General features: G+C 50.7%; 1 protein-coding gene across 1 annotated transcript; it reads left to right on the top strand.

Moving 5' to 3' along the window:
* Nucleotides 1-1086: 1086 nt before the first annotated feature.
* Nucleotides 1087-14492, top strand: UNC119 (unc-119 lipid binding chaperone). Its single transcript, XM_043962963.1, has 5 exons — nucleotides 1087-1369; nucleotides 7992-8105; nucleotides 9287-9389; nucleotides 9661-9833; nucleotides 10417-14492. Exons 1-5 carry the CDS (start codon nucleotides 1195-1197, stop codon nucleotides 10527-10529), a joined length of 678 nt encoding a protein of 225 aa, XP_043818898.1. The 5' UTR covers nucleotides 1087-1194; the 3' UTR covers nucleotides 10530-14492.
* The last annotated feature ends 7410 nt before the right edge of the window (nucleotides 14493-21902 follow it).

The raw sequence follows: 21902 nt of genomic DNA, 5'->3' as shown, positions 1-21902 counted from the left end.
TGGGGTGGAGGAAGCCCCCCTCAGTGTACAGAATGGCAGACCCCCTGGCATTGCCTCGATGGCTGAATCCTGGCATGGGATGTGCAGGCACAAAAGGACCAGCCTTTGGGGTGTCACCTTAGAAGTGACAGCCAAGCCCCAGTTCTCCCTGAAATCACTTTCCTCTCCCAGCCTCCTTGCCGATGGCCCTGGGATCAGCTCCGGGCTCCTTTTCCTCCCTGGGGGTGGTGGAGGGCCCTAGATGTCTCCATCAGAAGCGAGCATTTGCCACAGCTGGGCAGACTTTTTCATTGGCTTTTCCCTTGTCCACTGCTGTGGAGCACAGCCGGTGGGCCTGAGCCTCCTATCCTGTGAAGAAGGGAGCGTGGCTTCTGCAGCTCTGGCCTTCCCCTGCTCCTAGATCTGGCATTGCCCAAGCAAAATGCCATCCGACCCTTGGGGGGGGGGGCTGTTCCCTCCCGCATCCCCTTCAGTTGGTAGAACTGGGTCCTGAGAAATCTAGTTTCCTCGCCCGGCCCTCTCCCCCTTCTCGCCACCCTTTCAGTCCCTTCCTCAGTCCCTTTTCCTGGGGTGGGGCCAGGAACGAACCTGGGGGCGGTCAGAGTCGGGCACCCGATGAGAGGCGCCCCTTGGGGACTCACAAACCGGTGGGGACAGGATTTCAGGGATCCCTTTGTTCCCCTTTAGGGAGGGACCTGCCCAGAATGGTCCTCACCCTCCTCCCACACGCCCAGGCTCCGGTACCAGCTCCGAACGTTATTTTGAGCCATCTGCTTTCCCAAATGGACTGCCCTTTCCCCTCCCACGGGGGCTGGCACTGGGGGAGAGGGTGAAGCGGAGGCTCGGGGATAGGCCTGGGGGTGGGGAGAAGGGACGAGCGCAGGGTATGTGAAAGAAGGGGCGCGGAGGGAGGAAAACTGCGGATGGAGGTCCAGGGGCGCGCAGCTGGGCGGGCCTAGGGGTGGAGCAGAGAGCAGGTACCTGGGTGGGGGCGGGACCAGGCACAGGGGGCGGCCCGGGAGCCGCGGGGGGGGGGGAGGGGGGTGGGGGGGGGAGGGGGGTGGGGTGGGGAAGTAGAGAGGCCAGGCTGGGCTGGACTGAGCGGAGTAGATCGTGCAGCCTCCCCTTCCCCGCCGGGCGGGCGCCGGACGGCCGCGGCGCTGCGAGGGAAAGCCGGGGGCCGGGAGCAGGGCCATGAAGGTGAAGAAGGGTGGCGGAGGAGCCGGGGCCTCGGCCGGGTCGGAGCCGGGGCCGGGGGCCACGGGCTCCAAGGACGACGAACCGGAATCGGAGCCGGAGCCCCCGGCGCTCCGGGGGAAGGCGCTGATCGGGCCGGAGGATGTGCTGGGGCTCCAGCGCATCACGTGCGGTGAGGGAGGAGTGGGGTCGGGGCTGGGGCTGGGGTTGGGGAGGAGGGAGGCGGCCCCGGGAGCCTCCTGGACGTTGTTCTGCGCGCACCCCACTCCCGACCCCAGCCCCCCCCCCACCCCGTCTCCACCCCCCAGCGAGCTCCAGCCGCGCCCCTCCATCCTTTCCTCCGCTCCCTGCGCCCCACCCATCTTCTCCACTTCGAGACCCCATCCTACCCTCTCATCCCCTTCCTCCCTTCAGTCAGATAGATGCCTTTTGCCGGGCATGAAAATAGCTCTTAAATTGCGGGAGCCCCGGGCATGCCCCCACCCCCATTTCCACCTAGACTAAACAGGGCAAGGCAATGAGGGTAGTCCTTTTTCCTCACCTCTTCTGCCCCCTGCGACATGGGGTGGATTAGCTGGGTTTCCCAGCGAGGTTCTAGATCAGACCTAGACTTTCAAGGAGGGCCCAGCACCTGCTAAGTGGATTCTCATTACATCTGGGCAATAGCACTGGCTGTGGAAGGGGGGCCCTGTGGGGTAAATGTGGAGTTTAATACCAGGTGTTGCTAAGGAGCATGGCTGGGGGCATCCAGTTGGGGAGAGTCAGACCTGGGCTTGCTGGACCCTCCAGGTACATTCCCCTCCTCCCAGCCCCAGGAGCAGATCTGCTTGTTATGGATTGAGGTCAATGAGGTGACCCTGAACACTAATCTCTCTGTCTTAAGCCACTGGCGCAGTACCCCTGGCCCGAGGGAGCATATCCTGATGATATATAGCCTTTTTGGGAAGAGGGACTGCTTATGGCCCAGCATTCCCTGTCATCTTTCAGTCCCTAGAGGGGCTTCCACCTGACTTGGATGCTCTCTCTGGAGCTCCAAGGCTAGGGGGTGTCTAGATGCACCCCCCTGGTTACTGCCACCAACCGGGCATCTGTTGAGTTAGGCTCTGTTTTTCATCAGGGAATTCTGGGTCCTGGGGCTAGGTATTGCAAGAATGCCCCTGAAGCGATGCTCTCAGGGCCTCAGTCCCTCCTCCCCAAGATCCTGATATCTGGAAAAAGAAATGAGACAAGGAGTCTGCCCATCATCAAAACAGAGGGTACTTACCAGGGATGCATGGATGTGTAAGGCAATCTCAGCTCTCAAAGAGCTCCCAGCCTCATTGGTGAGACAGCTCACACCCACTAAAAGTTATATAACAGGGGGGCAGCTAGGTGGCGCAGTGGATAGAGCACTGGCCCTGGATTCAGGAGGACCTGAGTTCAAATTTGGTCTCAGACACTTAACACTTATTAGCTGTGTGACCCTGGGCAAGTCATCCAGTTGCCTCACAAAAAAAAGAAAAGAAAGTTACATAATGGTTTGTACAGAGCATGTCACTAGGCAGTCTCTGCTAAGGGCCAAAATGAGGGCCCAGAGGAGGTTGGGAGTGAGAGAGCCCTGTGGGAAGGGGGGGCGGGGACAGGGAGCTGACCCTTAAGGATGGGATGTCTGTTCTCCCACACCTTCCCTTACCCTCCAAGGTGGAGGGGAAAGGGAATGTCAAACAGGTCTTTATGGCAGGGGAAGCTGGAGCTCATGAGCATGCTGGGTAGGAGCAATGCTTTGGCCCTGGGCCCCTTTGGAAGGCCCAAGTCAATGGAAGCCAGGTGTTGTCACACAGGCCTCTGTCTCGACCTCCTTAGGGAAGGAGGGCAAGTTGGGTAGGTTCTAGCATATGATGTGGCTTGGGTCACACAGTGACCAGGTAGAGGGTAGGGTGAGCTTCCCCAAGCATTCTTCTCTTTCCTTCCCTAACCAACCAGGACTTTTCTTTCCCTAAACCTCCTTCATCTCCCTGGGCGTGGTTGTCCTTCCTTATTCTGTCCTTTGCCCTGGGGTTTGTGGCCTAGCACAGGAGGAAAGGTCTGCCTAGGCTGGTCCCTTCCCCTGGGACAGTGGGCATTCTGACCCAGATTGAGAAGAAACAGGAAAATGTATGGATAATGCTGGATGTGGGAGGACCAGAGAGAAAGGTCAGTAAATAGGCATTTATTAATCACCTTTCCGTGCTAAGCTCTGTGCTAAGGACTGGGGATAAAAAGGCAAAAGACAGTCCCTGCCTTCATAATCTAATGGAAAGGGCCCTTCTGTGACTAGGTGGAGAGGAGGCTTAAGTTATGGTGGACAGACTGCAGGTTAGCTCCAAGGAGGGACTTCCCTATGGAGAAGGCTTCGAGGAGTGGGTTTATGGAGCTCGGAGGCTCTATCTTGTCTTGTATCCCCCCCACCCCCACTTCCTTGCCTCTTTCCTAGCCTTGTGTGGTCTGCCTCCAGCCTCTGTCCTGCCTCATCAGCCCAAGGATGGGGCACCAGGATCTAGCTCCTCCTCTAGGCCAGACTGACTTTGACTTCTAGGAAAGGGAGCCACAGCCTTCCTGGCTGCCCCATTCCAAAGTCTCTCCATGCATTCATTTGGTCATTTGGCCATTCATTCAACGTGTACTCAATGCCTCCTATGTTCCAGGCACCGTGGTGGGCGACGGGGCCACAGACAGAAATGAAACAACAGGAAGCCCTTCTCTGGGTCTAACCTCAGTCCTTCCTGACTCACTTTCAGCCCATTTTATTTTCTCTACCGCTAGCTAAAGTCAGCTTCAGAGAGAATCATAGGATTCAGAACTGTAAGAGACCTTAGGGATCAGTTTCTCTAACTCCTTCATTTTACAGGTGAGGCCATTGTGGTCCAGAGAAATTAAGGGACTGGCTCAAAAAGAAATTAAGGGTGACCTTGGGCAAGTTACTTAACCCTCATTGCCTTGCAAAAAAAAAAAAAGAAAGAAAGAAAAAAGAAATTAAGGGACTGGCTATACAAATAATAAGTAGAAGAGCTAAGATTTGAACTCAGGTCAGGAAAAGAGCCCTTCTTTCTTTCAAGGAGGCCTCTTTTCTTGTCTCTGTCTGTCTAGCCATTCATTTATTCCCTCCTCCCAACACTGCCCTAGCTGTAGTTTCCATTCCTACCTCTTTCTGTTTTATCTAAAACAAAACAAAACAAAAACTAAAAAATCCCCCCCACAAACATAAAAACAAAACCCACCAAAAAACAAACAAAACCCAAACCCAGACAAAAACCAATCCCCAACCAAACCCAAACCAGCCAGTAGGACCCTGCTCCTGTCCTGTGCCTTTCTCTCTGTTTCACTCAGCCCATCCATTTATCCCTCCCAAACTACCTTCCTTCCCTTTAGTTCTGGGGCCCCTCACCCCAGTCCCTAGAGTCTCATCTGGAAAATAGACAAACAGCTAATGGGGCTCTGCCCGTCCTTTAGTTTTCTCCCGTGTTGCCCCCAGGCCTCCCCCTTCTCCCAGTCTCTCAGAGATTCAGGAGATGACCCCCCCTCCCGCTTGGCTGCTGACACCAGCTGTTCCAGGATTTTCCTGGGTCTTGAGCTTCCTGGCTGGGGAGTTGAGGGGGAGGAGAGGATGGTGAAGCCCTCCGTGTGACCTAAGCAACCTGGGCTAGGGAAAAGTGTGAGAGTCCTTGCCCCCAAAGCACCCCATCCCCTTTAGGGCCTTTGTCTGCTATTTTTGAACTGGCCCCAAGCACTTCCACCCCAGGGTCTTTTCCCAGTCCCTTGACACCAGTTGGACTTCTTCTCCCTGCAGAGAGCAGGGATTAGAGGGAGGCAGGGAAGGAGGGACCTATACCTGGATTTCTGGGCCCAAGGCTCCTGAGGGTCTCTTGGGAATGGTCACCTCCATCTGAAAAGGGACCGGACCTAGGGGAGGGGGAGGAGAAATGGTGGGATCAGGAGGTCTTTGAGGTCCCTTTCAAGGCTAAGATTTTGTGATTTTACGGGCCCCAACTCGGAGAGAGATTGTGGGAGAGCAGTCATTGTTCCAGAGAACAGTAGGACGGAACTTTCTGTCCCAACCCCCTCATTTTAGACCCAGAAATAGGAAGTAGCTTGCCCAAGGTCACTCAGTGAGATAGCAGAAGCTGGAACGGGGACACTCCCTGCTGTAGCACCGAGCTTCTTGGGAGATGAGGGTCAGCCAGTTTGCCAGGACTAGGAAGAAAAGAGAGAAAAGACAAGACTGGGAGCTGGGGACTCCAGGTGTCCCTGGAAGGGGACATGGCTTTCCCCTCATTCATTCTTTCTTTTTAAAAAAAAAAAATTCTTTTTACAGGGCAATGAGGGTTAAGTGACTTGCCCAGGGTCACACTGCTAGTGTCATGTCTGAGGCCGGATTTGAACTCAGGTACTCCTGAATCCAACGCCAGTGCTTTATCCACTGAGCCACCTAGCTGCCCTCCCACCCCATTCTTTCTAACGAGGGGGAGGCTTCAGGAGAGCCCAGATGGGGTTGGGGCAGAGGGAGACAGAGGTCGGGGTGGAGGGTGTCGGTTCCCACGAGAACCTGACTTTCTAAGGGCTCTGAGGTTCGGGGACAAGTCTGAGGGAGACTCGGGCTTGGTTTCTGTGGCTTTTGCCTCAGGCCTGCCCTCACAATCTGAGTGAGGTTATTGTCAGGGCCTGCTACAATTTCTTTCCACCCTCCCTTCCTGAGCAGAGCTGTGGTCCTGAGCCGCCTCTTAGGCCACAGGGCTTGTGGTACTTCCTTATTGCTCTAAGCAGCTCCCCAGAGACTCCATCTTCCTGTTTGTCACGGAGGTTCAGGCTTGGCTTTTTCCTTCGAGGGTCCCCACGGGCCTCTCAACCCAGCCGGGTCCTCTCCCCACCTTATCTGGAGGAAGGAGAGAGCTAGGGAGCACTGAGGGATGACGGGCAGGGTTGGGGTTTTTTTTTTTTTTTGAAGCTTTGGTGGTTAAAATGGTTACCCCTAACACCCAGTCCCCTTCATCAGCCCATGCAGCTGGACCAGGAATTGCATCGAGGGGGATTAAAACTAGAGGAGAGCTGACCACAAAGGTTTAGGAGCAGAACTGCCCAGAAGCAAGGCCTATGGTCACCTTCTGGCCTGTGGGCACTGGGGCCTGGCTAGGCAGGGGGAATATTTTCCCAGCGCTAGAAGCCCCCTTTGCTTCTCCAGCTAGGAGTGGATTTGGAGGGTGGGGGATTCCTGAGGATGGGACCCCGAGGACACCAAGCAGGACTTCCCTCCCCCGCCTCCCCTTCTCAGGACATTCCTCTGTTCTACTTATACTTGGTCAGCTGATAGCTCCTGGTAATCTGCTTATGTGGCTAAGCCTCTTATGAGGGGAGGACCAAGGGCTCATGGTGACTCAGGGCGATGGAGAGATTGTGTGTGTGTGTGTGTGTGTGTGTATCAGGGGCTGTGGGGGGTGATGAGGCAGGTCTGGGCTGGGGGCTTCATCCTCCCTTCCTGTTGGGATGAAGAAGAAAGGGGGTAAGGTTTGAATAGCTAACAGTGAGGACTGTGGAGCCCAGACACACAACTGTATGTCTGGAGTGGAGGGGACCCTTTTTCATATGACTTAAACTATATATGCACAGTTATTTACTTATAGAGAAATAAAGGGGCAGCTAGGTGGTGCAGTGGATAAAGCACCAGCCCTAGATTCAGGAGGACCCGAGTTCAAATCCAGCCTCAGACACTTGACACTTACTAGCTGTGTGACCCTGGGCAAGTTACTTAACCCTCATTGCCTCGCAAAAAAAAAAAAAAAGACTAAAGGAATTAAGAAAGCAAGAAAAGCGTAAGATCCAAATGTGAAAAAAGAAAGAAAGAAATACCTCTGAGCAGGATTTTTCAGCATTCAAAACACTTGCATTTACATATATATATATATATATATATTTTAGGTTATACACATAACACGTTGTTTTATACATATGTACATATACATGTGTATGTATCTATACATGTGTGTATGTGTATACACACATATACAGAGTGGGCCAAAAGTCACGATGTTTTAGTAACTTTTTCCAGATTAATTTTTCTTTATTTTTGCCACTTATGAGACTTGATTTTTCACATATAACATCAATTCATTTCATATATACTATATAAGATGCCATGGTATTATAAATTAAAAACAAAAAATACAGGAGTTATTATTAAATATTGAACCCCCTTCGTGACTTTTGGCCCACCCTGTATAAAGGCAAGTATTTTAAGTGCCAGAAAATCCTACTCAGGAGTATTTATTTTTTCTGTGAGTAAATTCATACATTTTAAGTCAAGGCTCGGGTGGCTAGGTGGCTCAGTGGATATAAAGCATCGGCCCTGGATTCAGGAGGACCTGAGTTCAAATCTGGCCTCAGACATGACACTAGCTGTGTGACCCTGTAGAACATTGGAATCGAATGTCAGAGCTGGAAGGGTCTTCAGACACAAGGTGTGACTCCTCTGTAAAGTGTTGGGGGGGGTGGATTGGGTAATCTCAGAGGTCCCTTCTAGCTATAGAGTTGCAATCTTAAGATTCTTCATCTCTACGGGCCTCAGTTTCCTCTTCTGTAAAACAGGGGAGAGGGGTTGGACTAAGTGATCTCAGATCTTCCTGGTCTGAAACTGTGAGTCTCCTCCCTTGGGTTATGGCTGCTTTGGACAGATGGTGGCAGCTTCACACCCTCCAGGGAGGGAAGTGACTTGCCCAGGGTCACTATGTATACTCTCTGATCTCACAGGCCATCATCTCCCTCCTCTTCCCCCTCCCCTGCCACAGATTACCTCTGCTCTCCTGAGGAGAACGTCTACAAAATTGATTTCACCAGATTTAAGATTCGGGACATGGAGTCGGGCACTGTCCTTTTTGAGATCAGCAAGCCTCCGGCTTCGGGTGAGTAGCAGGCTGGACCAGAAAGGGGGTTTGTGGCGGAGGTGGCGCACATCCACCCACTGTGGATTCCTCATTCCTGGAAAACCGAGGCCCAGAGCTCTTCACAGCCAGTGGACGGCAGGCCCAGGTCTCCTGTCCGGTTCTGACTCCTAAGACAGCTATAGCACCTCCTTCCCCAATTCTTGCTAGCTGTGATCAGTATTCAATCAACAAGCGTTTATTAAATTCTTCCTCTGTGCTTAGCTGTGCTTAAGGCAGAACTGACCACCCCAGAAGAGTGAGAGTTCAGGTACAGGCCAGATAAGACTTTGGGAGATCATCCTGTCCATTCCCCTGCCTCTGATAGAATAGAAGGGAGGGCAAAGACTCTTTCATTTTGTCTTTGTGTCTCTAGCCCATCACTTGCTATCTGTGAGGCCTTGGATAACTCACTTAAGCTCTCTCCAAGGCCTCAGGTTTTGCATCTGTGAAATCAGTCCTTTCCATGTCTAAATTTTAGGATTCTATATAACCCTTTATAACTTAGCACGGTGCCAGTCACATAGTAGACACACGTTTGTTGTTTGATTCCCTTTAGCCTGTGAGCCAGGGAGACGGGACTGGGGCCTTGGCCTTTCTCTTTTCTTTTTTTTTTTTCCTTGTGGGGCAGTGAGGGTTAAGTGACTTGCCCAGGGTCACACAGCTAGTAAGTGTCAAGTGTCTGAGGTCGGATTTGAACTTGGGTCCTCCTGAATCCAGGGTGGGTGCTTTATCCACTGTGTCACCTAGCTTCCCCATTCTCTTTTCTTTTTGTCCAAAAATCCCTGGGGGTGAGGAGTGCCCTGGACAGAGCCCGGGCCTAGGAGTTGGGAGACACTAAGATCTGGTTGATTTTGGTGGGTGGGGAGATCAGCCAGTGCTTTTAGGTAAGTGGGAAGGTGTAAGGGGTGAGTGTTCGTGTGTTTCCTCTGTGTGTGTATGTGTGTGTGTGTGTGTGTGTGTGTGTAGTGAGGGGAAGCCTGGGCCTCCTATAGCTGGCACTATGCTGAGGGCTAAGACAGGGTGCTCACTCCTCAGGGCAGGGAAGGGAAGGGTAAGGTGGGCAGGAGGGTACCTTTGGGAGTTGTGTTCAGGGAGGACGGCCGCTGGTTTATCAGCCATTCACCCGGGGTACTGGGGGCGGTGGGGGTCCGCCATTGCAGAGCGGGACCTTAGCGACAAGCGGGACGTGGACCCCAATGCTGGCCGCTTTGTCCGCTACCAGTTCACCCCAGCCTTCCTCCGCCTGCGGCAGGTTGGAGCCACGTGAGTTACTGGGAACTCTGGGTGTGGGATAAGGGTGTGGTCGGGGAGGCCCTGGAACCATTCCCTGCCTTCCATTTGGCTACGGTATCCTTTAAAGGAACTTCAGAAAGGCAAGCCAATCAGGCCCCACTTCCTGGGACCCCCCCCCCCCACTGGTCTGGTGAAGAGATGACTTCTCATCCCCAGGGGGATGAGCCTGTTCCCAGATGTTGGCTCCATACCCTCCCCCTTCCATCCTGCTGCTCTCCCCATCTCCCCCATCCTTTCACAGTGTGGAGTTCACGGTGGGAGACAAGCCCATCAATAATTTCCGGATGATTGAGAGGCACTACTTTCGGAACCAACTTCTCAAGAGCTTTGACTTCGAATTTGGTTTCTGCATCCCCAGAAGCAAGAACACCTGTGAACACATCTATGAGTTTCCCGCCCTGTCGGAGGAGCTAAGTGCGTTTGTGGGATGCTCACGGGCAGACATGCTCTTGTGTGTGCGTGTGTCTGTGCGTGTGGGGACACACCTGAGCGTGTGTGCATACCTGTGTGTGTGTGTGTTTCTCCCATTTATACATTGGAGTGAGTGTGGTGGGTGGCTGGGAAATTGAGGCTCAGAGAAGACAGTGATTTTTCCCTGGGGTTACAGTGAGATGGGGCTTGGATCCTAATTACCCAATGCCATACATTTCTTACATACACCCTTTTTAATGTGTTTAATTGATGTCTTTTGTTTTTTGTATTACAATTATTTCTAAAAATATCTTCCTGCTTCAAAGTCAAGCCTCCCTTTTTACAGAGGAGGACCCTAAACAAGGGGGCCTTCCTCAGGAGCCTCATACCAGTGTATGCACCATTCTGCCCTGGGATCCCTTCGCCTCTTTGCCCAGAGCTGGAGATGCATCTGTTCTCTCTTCTCTGGGACGCTTCTAGGTTTTTCACCTGCCCCCTTCTAACTAGGATTGCATGTAACAAGCCATCCTCTCCCCTGGTCATTGAGCTGCCCCTAACTCATGGTCCTGTTTTTGGTCTCTTGCAGTCAATGAGATGATCCGCCACCCCTACGAGACACAGTCGGACAGTTTTTACTTTGTAGACAACAAGCTGGTGATGCACAACAAGGCAGATTATTCGTACAGCGGGGGGCCGTGACCTCCCCCAAACCAAGGCTCTTTTTGGCCTCCAACTCTCCCTCCACCCCAGCTCCTGGCCCCGCCCTCCTTCAAGCAGATGGTGTGATTTGCTCCCTACTGCCTGGGGAGTGTGGGGGTGGGTCCCACCTTGTCATATATCCCCTCTGCTGAAAGTCATGGGGATCCCCAAGGTCCCTGAGTGAGAAATGGAGTCTGTCTCCATCTCAGAGGCATCTCTCTCCTCCTATCTCAATTGCTTGCCTCTTCCTGGATGCTAGCCAGATGCATTTGTTGGGGTCTCAGATTCTAGTTTGGGGAAGATAGGCATGTCCTCCTCTTCCAGGAAGGCCTTGGTGAGGGGGGAGGTTGAGAGGAGGTCATTGGGCAAGGATCTAGGATATTTAGGAGATTCCAGGCATTGGAGAAGTTCTGCTGAGCTCTCTTTACCTAGGGTAGCAGGATGGGGGGGGGCCATAGGGGTAACGGTCCCATTCTAACCTGGTAGGGGGAGAGTTGGAAACAGTAGCAGCCTGCCCCCCTCCATTAATAACTCCACTTCCTACCTTTCTTGTTCTTCCGCTCCCACCCCAGGGTCTTCCCAGGGAAGGGGCCAGAGTCTGTTTGCGTTAAATCTCTTAAGTCTTTCTCGTTGTCTAGTTGCTTTGGGGGAAGCACCTCCAGGCAGACCTGCTCCCTGGGCAGCCCAAGTCTGCCCATCTCAGCCCCTCCATCGCCAGGGGCGTCTCTGTCATTCCTGTCCTTTTGGACCCAATGTAGGGGTTACCCTTCCCTTCTCCGAGCACCTTGAGGCTCTCAGGGGTGGTGATGGTGGTGGGGCTTAGATGGAATTTCTCCCCTGGAGGCCCCAATTTGGAAGGTGCCCTCCCTAAGGAGGGCATGAGCCTGGCCTTGACAGGAGGTACCTTATCTAAGGAGGGGCACTGAGTCAGGCTCTGGTAGTCCGGGGCCTAAGGCCTCGATTGTCTCCTCTTGGGTGGTCAAAGTGAGCTTTGAGGGTTAGTCAGGAGTGGCAGAGGTCACGCCTGGCCCGGGGTGGGAGCCTATCAAGTGGGTTTCTGATAACAAACTGCCATCCCTCAGTGACTGCTCTTCCCTGGGATTTTGAGATTTTCCCTCCCAAAGATGGGAAGCAGTGCTGCTCCCCCCCGCCCCCCCCCTCCTTCCAGCTCACTGCCCACAGCCTGGATCATAGTATCTCTGTTCTAGGACTGGATGGGACCTCAGGCCATTGAGTCCAACGTTCTCATTTTACAAGTCAAGAAACTGAGCCACCTTCTGAACCTGCTGTTAAGGGAGGGTCAGGCTGGATGCAAAGCTTGAGGGGGGTTTCAGGGGGGGGAGGGCCAGGTTGCATATAGCCCAGCCTGACTGTATAGAGATTTCTGTAGGCCGCTGGAGTGAGTGATGAGGATGAAGTAGGGTCTGTGTGTGCATAAGCCATGAAGGTGAGGACTGACTAGCCCTGCATTCATTTCTGCCACACTCTTTCTACTGGGACTTGTATCCTGGGTGCCTGGGTGCACAGAGATGGAGAAGAGGTAGGACCCTTTGAAGCCAAACCCCCTTTCATTTTACAACAAGGAAAACTGAGGCCAGGAGAGGCAAAATGATCCACAGTTAGACCCGGGGTAGACTCCAGTCTGCTGTAGTTGTTCCTCCCCTTGTGCTTCCTGCCCAAGGCCTCTCCCCTCTTTATTCATGGGGTACCTCTCCCAGAAGGGGGCTGGGCTGGCTGCAGATCACCCCTGAGAGCCCTTGGCCTCCTCTGGGATTCTGCCCGCCCCTGGGCACAGCTGAAGAGGGTCAGTTTGTCTTGGCCTTGCCTTTTTCCTAATTCTCTTCCCAGACTCTCTCCCCGCCCAAGTGCCAAGCACTGGGCAAAGTGCTGGGAGTTACAAGGACAATCAGGCTTAGATCCTTTTTGACCTCCTGGGGCTTAAGTTCTGATAGGAGAAGACTACCCAGAAAGGAGTGCTTTGGGCAGGGTGCAGTAGGAGGGAATGGTGATTGGAGTCACCAGGGAAATGATCCGGATGCATCATTCCAGAAAAAAAAAATCTACCTTCCTTCCCTGGGGTATCTGCTTTTCCGTAGAAGACTCTCATAGATCCAAAGAGGAGTCCGGATAAGAAGGGTATTTCAGGCACTGCAACCTGGGGAGGGAGATATTTTGGGTAATGAGAGGATTTCTCCATCTCTTCCATCTATTGTACCATGAAGGTGGGTGCTGGCCTGCAAGGCCAACTCGGATCATTTCAGCGTGGGGCTGAACAATTCATCCTGAACCCAGGCGACCTAGAAAGAGTAGGAGGGAAGGGGAAAATGATACCTGCGATAAAAAAAAGAAATCCCTTGTGTGCCCGGGATTGTCAATCCCTGGCTCTAACAACCTGCAAAACTGAAGGAGAGGGTTTAGTTGGTGCAATTTAGCTCCACCGAGAACAGCAGTGGGAGAGTGGGCTGAAACCAAGGATGACTTCCTAAGGTTATAGGCGAGAATCAGACAATAACAAACTTGTTGGCATTGTAGAGGGCATTGGGGAAAGAGCCAGGAGTGTGTGTGTGTGTGTGTGTGTGTGTGTGTGTGTGTGTGTGTGTGTGGTGGCAGTGAATGAATTGGGAGAAGGGAACATGTTCATCTGCCCTTTGGTTCATGGCAGACAAAGGCAGTATTGTAAGAACTAGTAGGCTGTCTCTGGAGTCAAGAATTTGGGTTCAAACTCAACCTTCGCAATTACCTGCGTGACCTCCCTGGGACTCAGTTTCCCCATCTGTACAATGAGGTTGGACTTGATGGCTTCTGAGGTCCTTTCCAGCTCTGGATCTATCTATTATCCTTCTGGGCACAAAAGCAAAGCCTTAGTTTCCCAATCCCAAGTATGAGCGGTGGGTGGTTAGCAAGGTGTGTGTGTGTGTGTGTGTGTGTGTGTGTGTGTGTGTGTGTGTGTGTGTGTGAAGTCTCTCCTGTTTGGGTCTGCGGTGTGTGTGTGTGCGTTTTCTAATCCATTCAACAAATGTTTATCAAACAGTCCCAGTGTTCCAGACATTGGTGACACTGAGATGAAAGTGATCTATCTGTTCCCTGCCCTCAAAGAGCTTCCTTTCTACTTGGGAGATATTTCAAATACACAGAAAAGTAAATACAAAGGACTTGGGGAAGGGGCACAGTTCACGTCTCCCTGAGGGGTGTATGGGTATGTTTTCAGAGGAGGAAAGTATCTTATAACAATCTTAGGTAACATATGGCTTGAAGGTTTTGAAGCGCTGTACATTGATTATCTCATTTGATCTAGGTAGGGTCCAGGATGGGATGACACCTCTAATGGGCTGGGAGCAAGAGGGAGAGAGCCTCTAGGTTGGAGGGGCCTAGATCCTAGTCCAGAGGACCTGGCCCTGGGGCTGGGGCTAGGGAGTACCATGGGGATGATGCACTGTTATGTTGGTCGGGGAGTCAGGACTCCTGGGTTCACAGGCCAGTTCTGCTGCTAATTAGTTGTGTGACCTTGGGTATGTCACTTCACGTCTCCATCTCAGTGTCCTCTGTAAAGTGGGGGGTGGGCTAGATGGTTTCCAAGGTCCCTCCCAGCTCTAACATAGTTTTGTTGCCCAGGGCTTTACACTGTCAGACAATTCAGGCTGGGCTAGAGCTGAGATTAGAGTGTTTGGGTCAGATGTTAACTAGGTTGTGACAGGGGCTGGGATAAGGAGCGGACCCCCTTTCTCCCCGGTGGTTCCAGCTCTTCCTCACGACTACCCGCTGTGTTCCACTTTTGGGTGTGTGTTGGGAATAGACCTTTCCCTGTCCGGGAGTGGCTTTTCAGTCTCAAGCTTCTTATTCGGGTTAATGTTGACAATTTGTGAATTTGGACTATTGTTCTACCATATACAGGATTCTATCATATTTCAATTTCTGAAATCAATACCTTTTGAATTCCAGATCCATTAAATTTCCTTTTTGTTGCTCAGGTACCAAACTCTGACTATGGTGCAGTCTTTTCTTCTCCGTGGTCCGGTAAATGTCTGTCATAATTAGCAATTCTGACTTCAGAAAGTAGACAGAAACACTGATGGAAGCTGCCGGGGTGCTTAGAGCTTTCTTTAGGGATGCTGGCTCCCTTGAAGTGCTCTGATCTTCCCCACAGCAGGGCAGGGTTCCAAATGTCAGGCATTAGCAAGTGTTCTGCCTTTGGGGATGTCACCTGGGCTGATGCCCTGGCTGAGAGTCAGTCACTTAATCGACAAGCATTTGTTAGGTACTTTGGGTCAGGCACCATGATGAGTGCTAAGGATACAAAGAAAGGCAAAAGACAGTCCCTGCCCTCAAGGAGTTTACATTTTTTTTTCTCAGACCTTTGTTTTTCCCCAAAATTACATGTAAAGATAGTTTTCAACATTCACTTTTGTAAGATTTTGTGTTCCAAATGTTTCTCCCACCCTCCATTCCCTCCCCCCTCCTGAAGCCCGCAAAGCAATCTGATATAGGTTCTGCATCACAATCATGTTAAACATATATGCACTTTAGTCATGTCGTAAGAGAAGAATCAGAACAAAAGGGGGGGCAGCTAGATGGCGAAGTGGTAAAGCACCGGCCCTGGATTCAGGAGTACCTGAGTTCAAATCCGGCCTCAGACACTTGACACTTACTAGCTGTGTGACCCTGGGCAAGTCACTTAACCCCCATTGCCCTGCAAAAAAAAAAAAAAAAAAAGAACAAAAGGGGAAAATCCCACAAGAAACAACAACAAAGGTGAAAATAGTGTGCTTCAATCTGTGTCAGACTCCATAGTTCTTTTTCTGGATATGGAGAGCATTTTCCATCATGAGTCTTTTGGCACTGTCTTGGATCATGAGCTTACACTCTAATGGGGGAGACGATGCACCCACAACAATACATACTGGATATTGACAGGGTTAACAGAGATAATCTACAGGGAGGGATGCACTATTTTGGAAGATGGTGGGGGAAATGGGTATTGGAACAGGACCCTGGAACATTCTGATACTTGAAAAAGACCTTGTTTGATCAGGTCAGGGATCAAGTCGCCGTTATGACCGCTTTGTCAGTCATTGATCAGAGGATAGCTCACTTTTCTTTTGCCCAAACTTGCCTGGAGCTTGTGCGGCAGGGAGTGGCCGGAAGGGGGCAGGCCAGGTCCAGAAATCTGAGATGTTCCTTTGGAAAAATGCTGATCATCTTCCTGGGACACTTGGGAGTTTTCCACAAGTTTTGAAGTTACTGAGAAACGTATGTGTATATGTATGTGTGTACATGTGTTCATACATACACACAGGGTGCATATAGACACTGCACACCCATGTGCATGTAAACATGTACACACGTGTGTAAATGTGCATCACATACATATCTACACATACACAATGTGCATTGATTATAAAATACCTATACATATATGCATATATACAAGGTCTTTTTCAAGTATCAGAATGTTCCAGGGTCCTGTTCCAATACTCATTTTCCCCACCATCCTTCAAAATAGTGCATCCCCCCTGCAGATTATCTCTGTTAACCCTGTCTATATGCACACATTAATCACATAAGTGTATCTATACACACAAATATATACCCAGATTATCCATATAAATATATAATATGTACTTGGCACCATGCTAAGTGCTGGCATTACAAAGAAAGGCAAAAATAATGATTCCCCTTAAAGGAAACAGGTATTTAATAGATGTGTATACACACACATATATGTATGCAATACATATGCATATATGTATATCTGTAATTTGGCCCCTTGACTGAATTTGAGGCCAAATCTCGTTGTGACCAGGTGAGGATGGGTGTGAAATGTAAAAGTTAAAGAAAGACAGCTGGGTGGCTCAGTGGATTGAGCACTGGGCTTGGAGGCAGGAAAACCTGAGCTCAAATCTCCCTTCAGACCCTTACTAGCTGTGCGACCCTGGGCAGATCACTTCACCCTTTTTGCCTCAGTTTCCTCATCTGTAAAATGAGCTGGAGGGGGCAGCTAGGTGGTGCAGTGGATAAAGCATTGCCCCTGGATTCAGGAGGACCTGAGTTCAAATCTGGCCTCAGACACTTGAGACTTACTAGCTGTGTGACCCTGGGCAAGTCACTTAACCTTCATTGCCCCACAAAAAAAAAAGAAAAAGTAAAAGAAAATGAGCTGGAGAAAGAAATGGCAAACCACTCCAGTATCTTTGCCAAGAAAACCCCAGCTGGGGTCGTGGAGAGTTGGGCACGACTGGCAAACAACAAAGGTTCTGAATTCAGAAATAATCATCTCACAAAGGCACTGTTTAAAGAATGAGGTGACCTAGACGTTCCTCAGACACACTAGAGTCCAACCCCACTTGGGGAACACCTGATGTTTGTTTATTTTTATGCAGGGCAATGAGGGTTAAGTGACTTGCCCAGGGTCACACAGCTAGTAAGTGTCAAGTGTCTGCGGCTGGATTTGAACTCAGGTCCTCCCGAATTCAGGGTCGGTGCTTTATCCACTGTGCCACCTAGCTGCCCCGGGGAGCACTTGATATAAACCAGTTTACGGACACCTTCCCCTTAGGCCCATCCCAGGCCTCTGGATGCTGGGCAGAGCACCAGGTGCAGTGTATTGGAGGGGTGGGGAGAGCAGATGGTGGGAGAGAACAGGAACTTTTCTGGGGGGTAAGAGAGAAAAAGTGGGGTATGAAGATGAGCAGTTTTCTACTTAAGCCAGGTCTGGGCAGGGCCCTGTTTGCCCTGTTGGTTCATCTCCAACCACCCCCAGCCTGTGTACTGTACAGTTACTTCTCCTTGTTGTTTTTGGATGGGGCTCATGATTTCATTGGCATAGAGAACTCTTGGGGAGGAAACTCCTTCTCCAATGCAGATCGGTACCTGCTTTGCAGCTCACGGTCTTAGAGAGTAGCCTGGGGACACTGAGCGTGGGGTGACCTCCCCAAGTTCACACAGTCAGTGGAGGTGTTCAGAGGTGGGGCTTGAACCCATGTCTTCCTCATCCTCTGTTTGCTACAGTAGCCTGCCTTTTGGCCACCACTGTTTATATTTCTCCAGGTCAGAACGGACAGCCTCTTGTCCGGGGAAGACATTGGGATGGGCTTTTGGACTAGAGACTGGGGTAGCCAGGGACTGGTAAATATAATGGAGCAGAATTCCAGCTAACCCCCAGGGGGCAGGCTTCTGCTTCCTTGTGGTCATGGATGGGGTCCATGCTGCAATGTCATCTGTGTGATTTAATTACTCTTCTTGAATTTAGGGGTGAAAAGTGAAAAAGGGTGCAGGGAAAGAGGCTGGCATGGAATGAAAGTGGCAGGGAAGTAGATAATGGGTCAATGTCTGGGCAAGATTAGGCAAATGTTCACCAATCAGACACCCAGAGGTGGGGCTGGGGGGTGGAGTTTGAGTTCCATATTGGTAAAGGAAGGAACACATGAGCCCCTAAGCTTAAAGAAGGCTAGGAGGCATTCTCCAGGTCTTTCCAGCTACAAATCTTATGGTAAAGGAGGTAATCAAGGAACCCCTTAATCTGTTGAGTGTTTGGGGCTGGAAGACTAGAGTGTCCCCTCCCCATGGGGATTCCCCAAAGAGTGCATGAGGAGATCCATGGGTGGTGTTCCCTGTCTAGCAGTTCAGGGGGTTCCCCTGGTCACTCTAATAACCTCTGTTACCCTAGGATTCTGTAAAAGATGTTTTGCTGTCCCTCTTCCCTGTCGTAGTAAAGAGCCTGCTAGGTATTAGGTACTGTACGAGGTGAGGTATAGAAAGACGAGAGAAAGAGTGCCCGTCCTCAAGGAGTTTCCATTCTAACGGGATATGATGTACATGGATAGGTAGATACAAAACACATAGAAATCAGAGACAGGGTCACCTTGGAGAAGAGCATGGGGGGCAAGACCAGGGAAGGCCTTTAGCAGAAGGTGGACCTTAAATTGAGTCTTGAAGGAAGCCAGTCATTCTGAGAGAAAGAGATGAAGAAGGAGAACTTGCCTGCATAGGGGACAGCCAGGAGATAGAAGGAGAAGTTCAAGGGATAGTGGCCAGGGCAGTTTGCCTGGCATGCAGAGTGGAGTGATGGGAAATAAGGTAGGCAGAAGCCAAGTCGAGTCAATAAAGCAGAGTGTGAATGCTAAGCTGAGGGTTTGGTATTCTCTCGCAGAGGCACAGGGAGCAGGGGGGTTCTTTAGGAAGATTATTCTGGCACTGGTAAGGAGGGTGGATTGGGGAGGGGAGAGATCAGAAGCAAGGAGACCATGTCAGAGGATGTAGTCCCACAGGGGACTGGAAGTATGTGTTCTCATTGGTTCTCTCTTGGCTTCCATAACATTACCAAAGGTAATGGCAGCCCCAGGTTAGTACTGTTAGTCTTCCCCCCTTTCCTCCACAACAGTAGAAATCACTTCATGTTATCTCTTTTCCCGTCTGGTTTGGAAGCTCTTGAGGGCAGGGATTTTTTTTGACTTGGTATCTTTGGCCCCTTGTATCGTCCTTGGCACATAGTAGGTGATTATTACATGTTTGGTTGATTGATTGATTTGATTTTGTAGAGTTAGGCAGCTAGGTACTGAAGCGGATAAATCTCTGGGCCTACAGTCAGGAAGACCTGAGTTCAAATCTGGCCTCAGATGCTTACTAGCAGTGTGAGCCAGAGCCAGTCACTTAACCTTATTTGCCTCAGTTTCCTCATCTGTAAAATGAACTGGAGAAGGAAATGGCAAAACCTCCAGTATCTTTGCTAAGAGAACCCCAAAGGGGGTCACGAAGACTTGGATGTGACTGAAATGATTGAACGATGACAAGGGGTCAGCAGGGAATTGGGGGCAGCTCTTGAGACTTGGAAGGGTGGGCACAAATTCTGCTAAGAAGGACAACTTATGCTTCTCTTCCCCCTGCTCTCCCCTCTCTCCAAGGGGCTGCCCAAGTGGACGAGTGATCACCAGCTCTTTGGGAAGCCACCAAGCTTGTTCTCGCGGTTAGGCCCCAGTGACAGATAATTCTCAAGCTAGTGCTTTACATACATAGTTGGTTTGCATGTCATCTTCTCCATTAGAATATAAGCTTTTTGAGGGTAGGCGTGCCTCATGACATTGTATTTGTATTCCCAGGAAGTGCTTGATGCTTGTTGATTGACTGACAGTCACAGAGTCCTTCCTGAAGCTTCCTCCAGGCCTTCCTCTGTTATGGAAGCTAACCCCGTTTGGTGTGAAGAGACTAGTCCTTTCTTGAGTCAGTTGGACCTCCTCTGTCGGCTTGGCCCTGGTTGTCTGTCCAGGGAAGAGAAACCAGAAATAAAGGGACCAGGATCCGAAAAGACGGAAGTGTGCTTTATTCCTACAGTACATGTTACAGGCTGGGGCAGGCCAGCTCCAGGTGCTCCTTAGCTATCTGGAGTCTGAGGCTGAGCTCTGGTTGGCTCCCCATGGACCCAGACCCACAGCCAGGTCTCCCTCCTGTGGGCGACCAAGGGGCAGCAGCAGCAGAGCGCATGAGGCCGAGGACAAATGTCTCTGAGGGTTGGGTATTGTGAGACCCAGTTGGGCAAGGATCCAGGTGCCAGATATCAGACCACAAAGTGCGGTTCCTCCAGTTCCCCTTTTTGGGCTGAGCTGACTCTGCAGCACCTTGGAAGCCTAGACTAATATGGCAGCTTTGAATTGGAGCCCATGCTGCCCAGGGCCCCTGCCGCCCCACAGCTGCCCCAGGAGGAGAGTGGGAGGAAGCTAGGTGAGTTTCTAAGCTATGTAGCTTCCTTTAAAGAGAAGAGATGAGACCTGGAGGATTTGATCTCCTCCTCCATGAATCTCCAAATTCCTAAGGACGTCTTCAAGTTTCCAGGGGTGTCCGTGTTTCTGAGCTTGCCTGCCCTTCCCCAGGGAATCTGGTTCGGGGCACTTTCTTCTTGCCAAATTAGACAATATCTACTCTGCCCTGTCTCTTCCCTTAGGAATATCAGGGTCCAACACCGACACCCTGCTGACTTGGAGGGGACTTCTGCTACGCAAGACTGCCCAGGAGGGGGGGACCCGACCCTGGGGCTCCTCCCTCTTCCCTGTCCTGTTGAGATGAAACCTGGTGAATAAATACAGAGTGTTGCCAGGAGACAAGGGATTGGGGGGTGGGCAGGTAGAGGGTAAGGGGAGCTGACGCCACTGGGGATCCCAAGCAGACTCCTCTGGATAGCTTTGTCTTGGTATGTGGTATATATATTCTTCACACTCTTCCCAACACACATGTGTATATGCATATGTATATATATATATATATATATACACACGTATATATTACCCACATACCAAGGCAAAGCCTGCCAATGCATACATTTGTATTGTCTATCATACACATACCTTGTAGATATCATATATACCAGAACTTGGCACAGTGCCTGGCACATAGTAGGCATCTAATAAATGTTGATTGATGTATAACTCTACATGGAATGCACACACATGGACACACCACTGTAAAACCTGCTGGAACATACACACAGCTCACATGTCACATGTCACACTACACATGTGACAGACATGGTGTGCGCCCTATCTCTTTTCAAGGGGAATAAAGACAAAGGGCTTTGTAGAGTACCTACATTGACCAAATTGCAGGGCCATGGAATATCACAGTAGACACACATCTGTATATACATGTACACATGCAAATGTTATCTGCACAGGTGTGAAACCTACTCACATGGTGTCTATAAGGAACAGGTATGTATGACAGGTGCACATGTCACATTGTCACAGAATGTGACATGTACGTGTGCTCCTGTATTAGCTGCCCAAGAAGGCATGGGTTGGGTAAATCTTCACTAGTGGAAAGAGTATCTACGTGAATGAGGTCATGGACCCATTAAATGTTGGGATACACACGTGTGCATACATATATATGCACACATGTACATGTATATACACATATGCCTGTTTATATAAAGGTGTGTGTGTGTGTGTGTGTGTGTGTGCTTTTGACCACACTTAGGCTATGGTTTTGGGACTCAGGGAAGACACAATCCCCTTCCCCACCAGTGTAGATGGCACCTGATTTGCAACTCAAGAACCTTAGAAAGCTATGTGGGGCCCTGAGAGATGAAGTTACTGGCAGAGAAGGGGTGCTCTCAGGCCCCTAAGTCAGAAGCTACAGAAATGTTTGAGGGTTAAGGACGGTGTCGGCAGAGCAGGACCAGAGAAGGCGGAAAAGGCCCCTTGATTTCCAGGCCTCTCTCCTAAAAAACAAAGTCAGGTTGCTTTTTTTGGGGGGGGAGGGGTTTCCTTTTTTTTTTTTTTTTTTTGAGGGGAGGGAGGAGCCTTTTTTCCTTCCTCCATAGGGGGAAAGGTGATAGAGGCATTGATGGCTGGTTCTTCCCAGACAGAGAGCTGGCCCCTGGGAGAT

Source organism: Dromiciops gliroides, chromosome 4 (assembly GCF_019393635.1).
Source record: "Dromiciops gliroides isolate mDroGli1 chromosome 4, mDroGli1.pri, whole genome shotgun sequence".
Taxonomy (NCBI): Eukaryota; Metazoa; Chordata; class Mammalia; order Microbiotheria; family Microbiotheriidae; genus Dromiciops; species Dromiciops gliroides.
This window is presented reverse-complemented; position numbering and strand designations above follow the sequence as displayed.

What these genes read in the sequence shown, in the direction of transcription:
- UNC119 (XM_043962963.1), top strand. Translation starts at nt 1,195, where the DNA reads ATGAAGGTGAAGAAGGGTGGCGGAGGAGCCGGGGCCTCGGCCGGGTCG. An exon ending in CAGCAAGCCTCCGGCTTCGG is followed by an intron (nt 8,106 to 9,286) that starts GTGAGTAGCAGG and finishes CCGCCATTGCAG; the next exon opens with AGCGGGACCTTAGCGACAAG. An exon ending in CTGCGGCAGGTTGGAGCCAC is followed by an intron (nt 9,390 to 9,660) that starts GTGAGTTACTGG and finishes ATCCTTTCACAG; the next exon opens with TGTGGAGTTCACGGTGGGAG.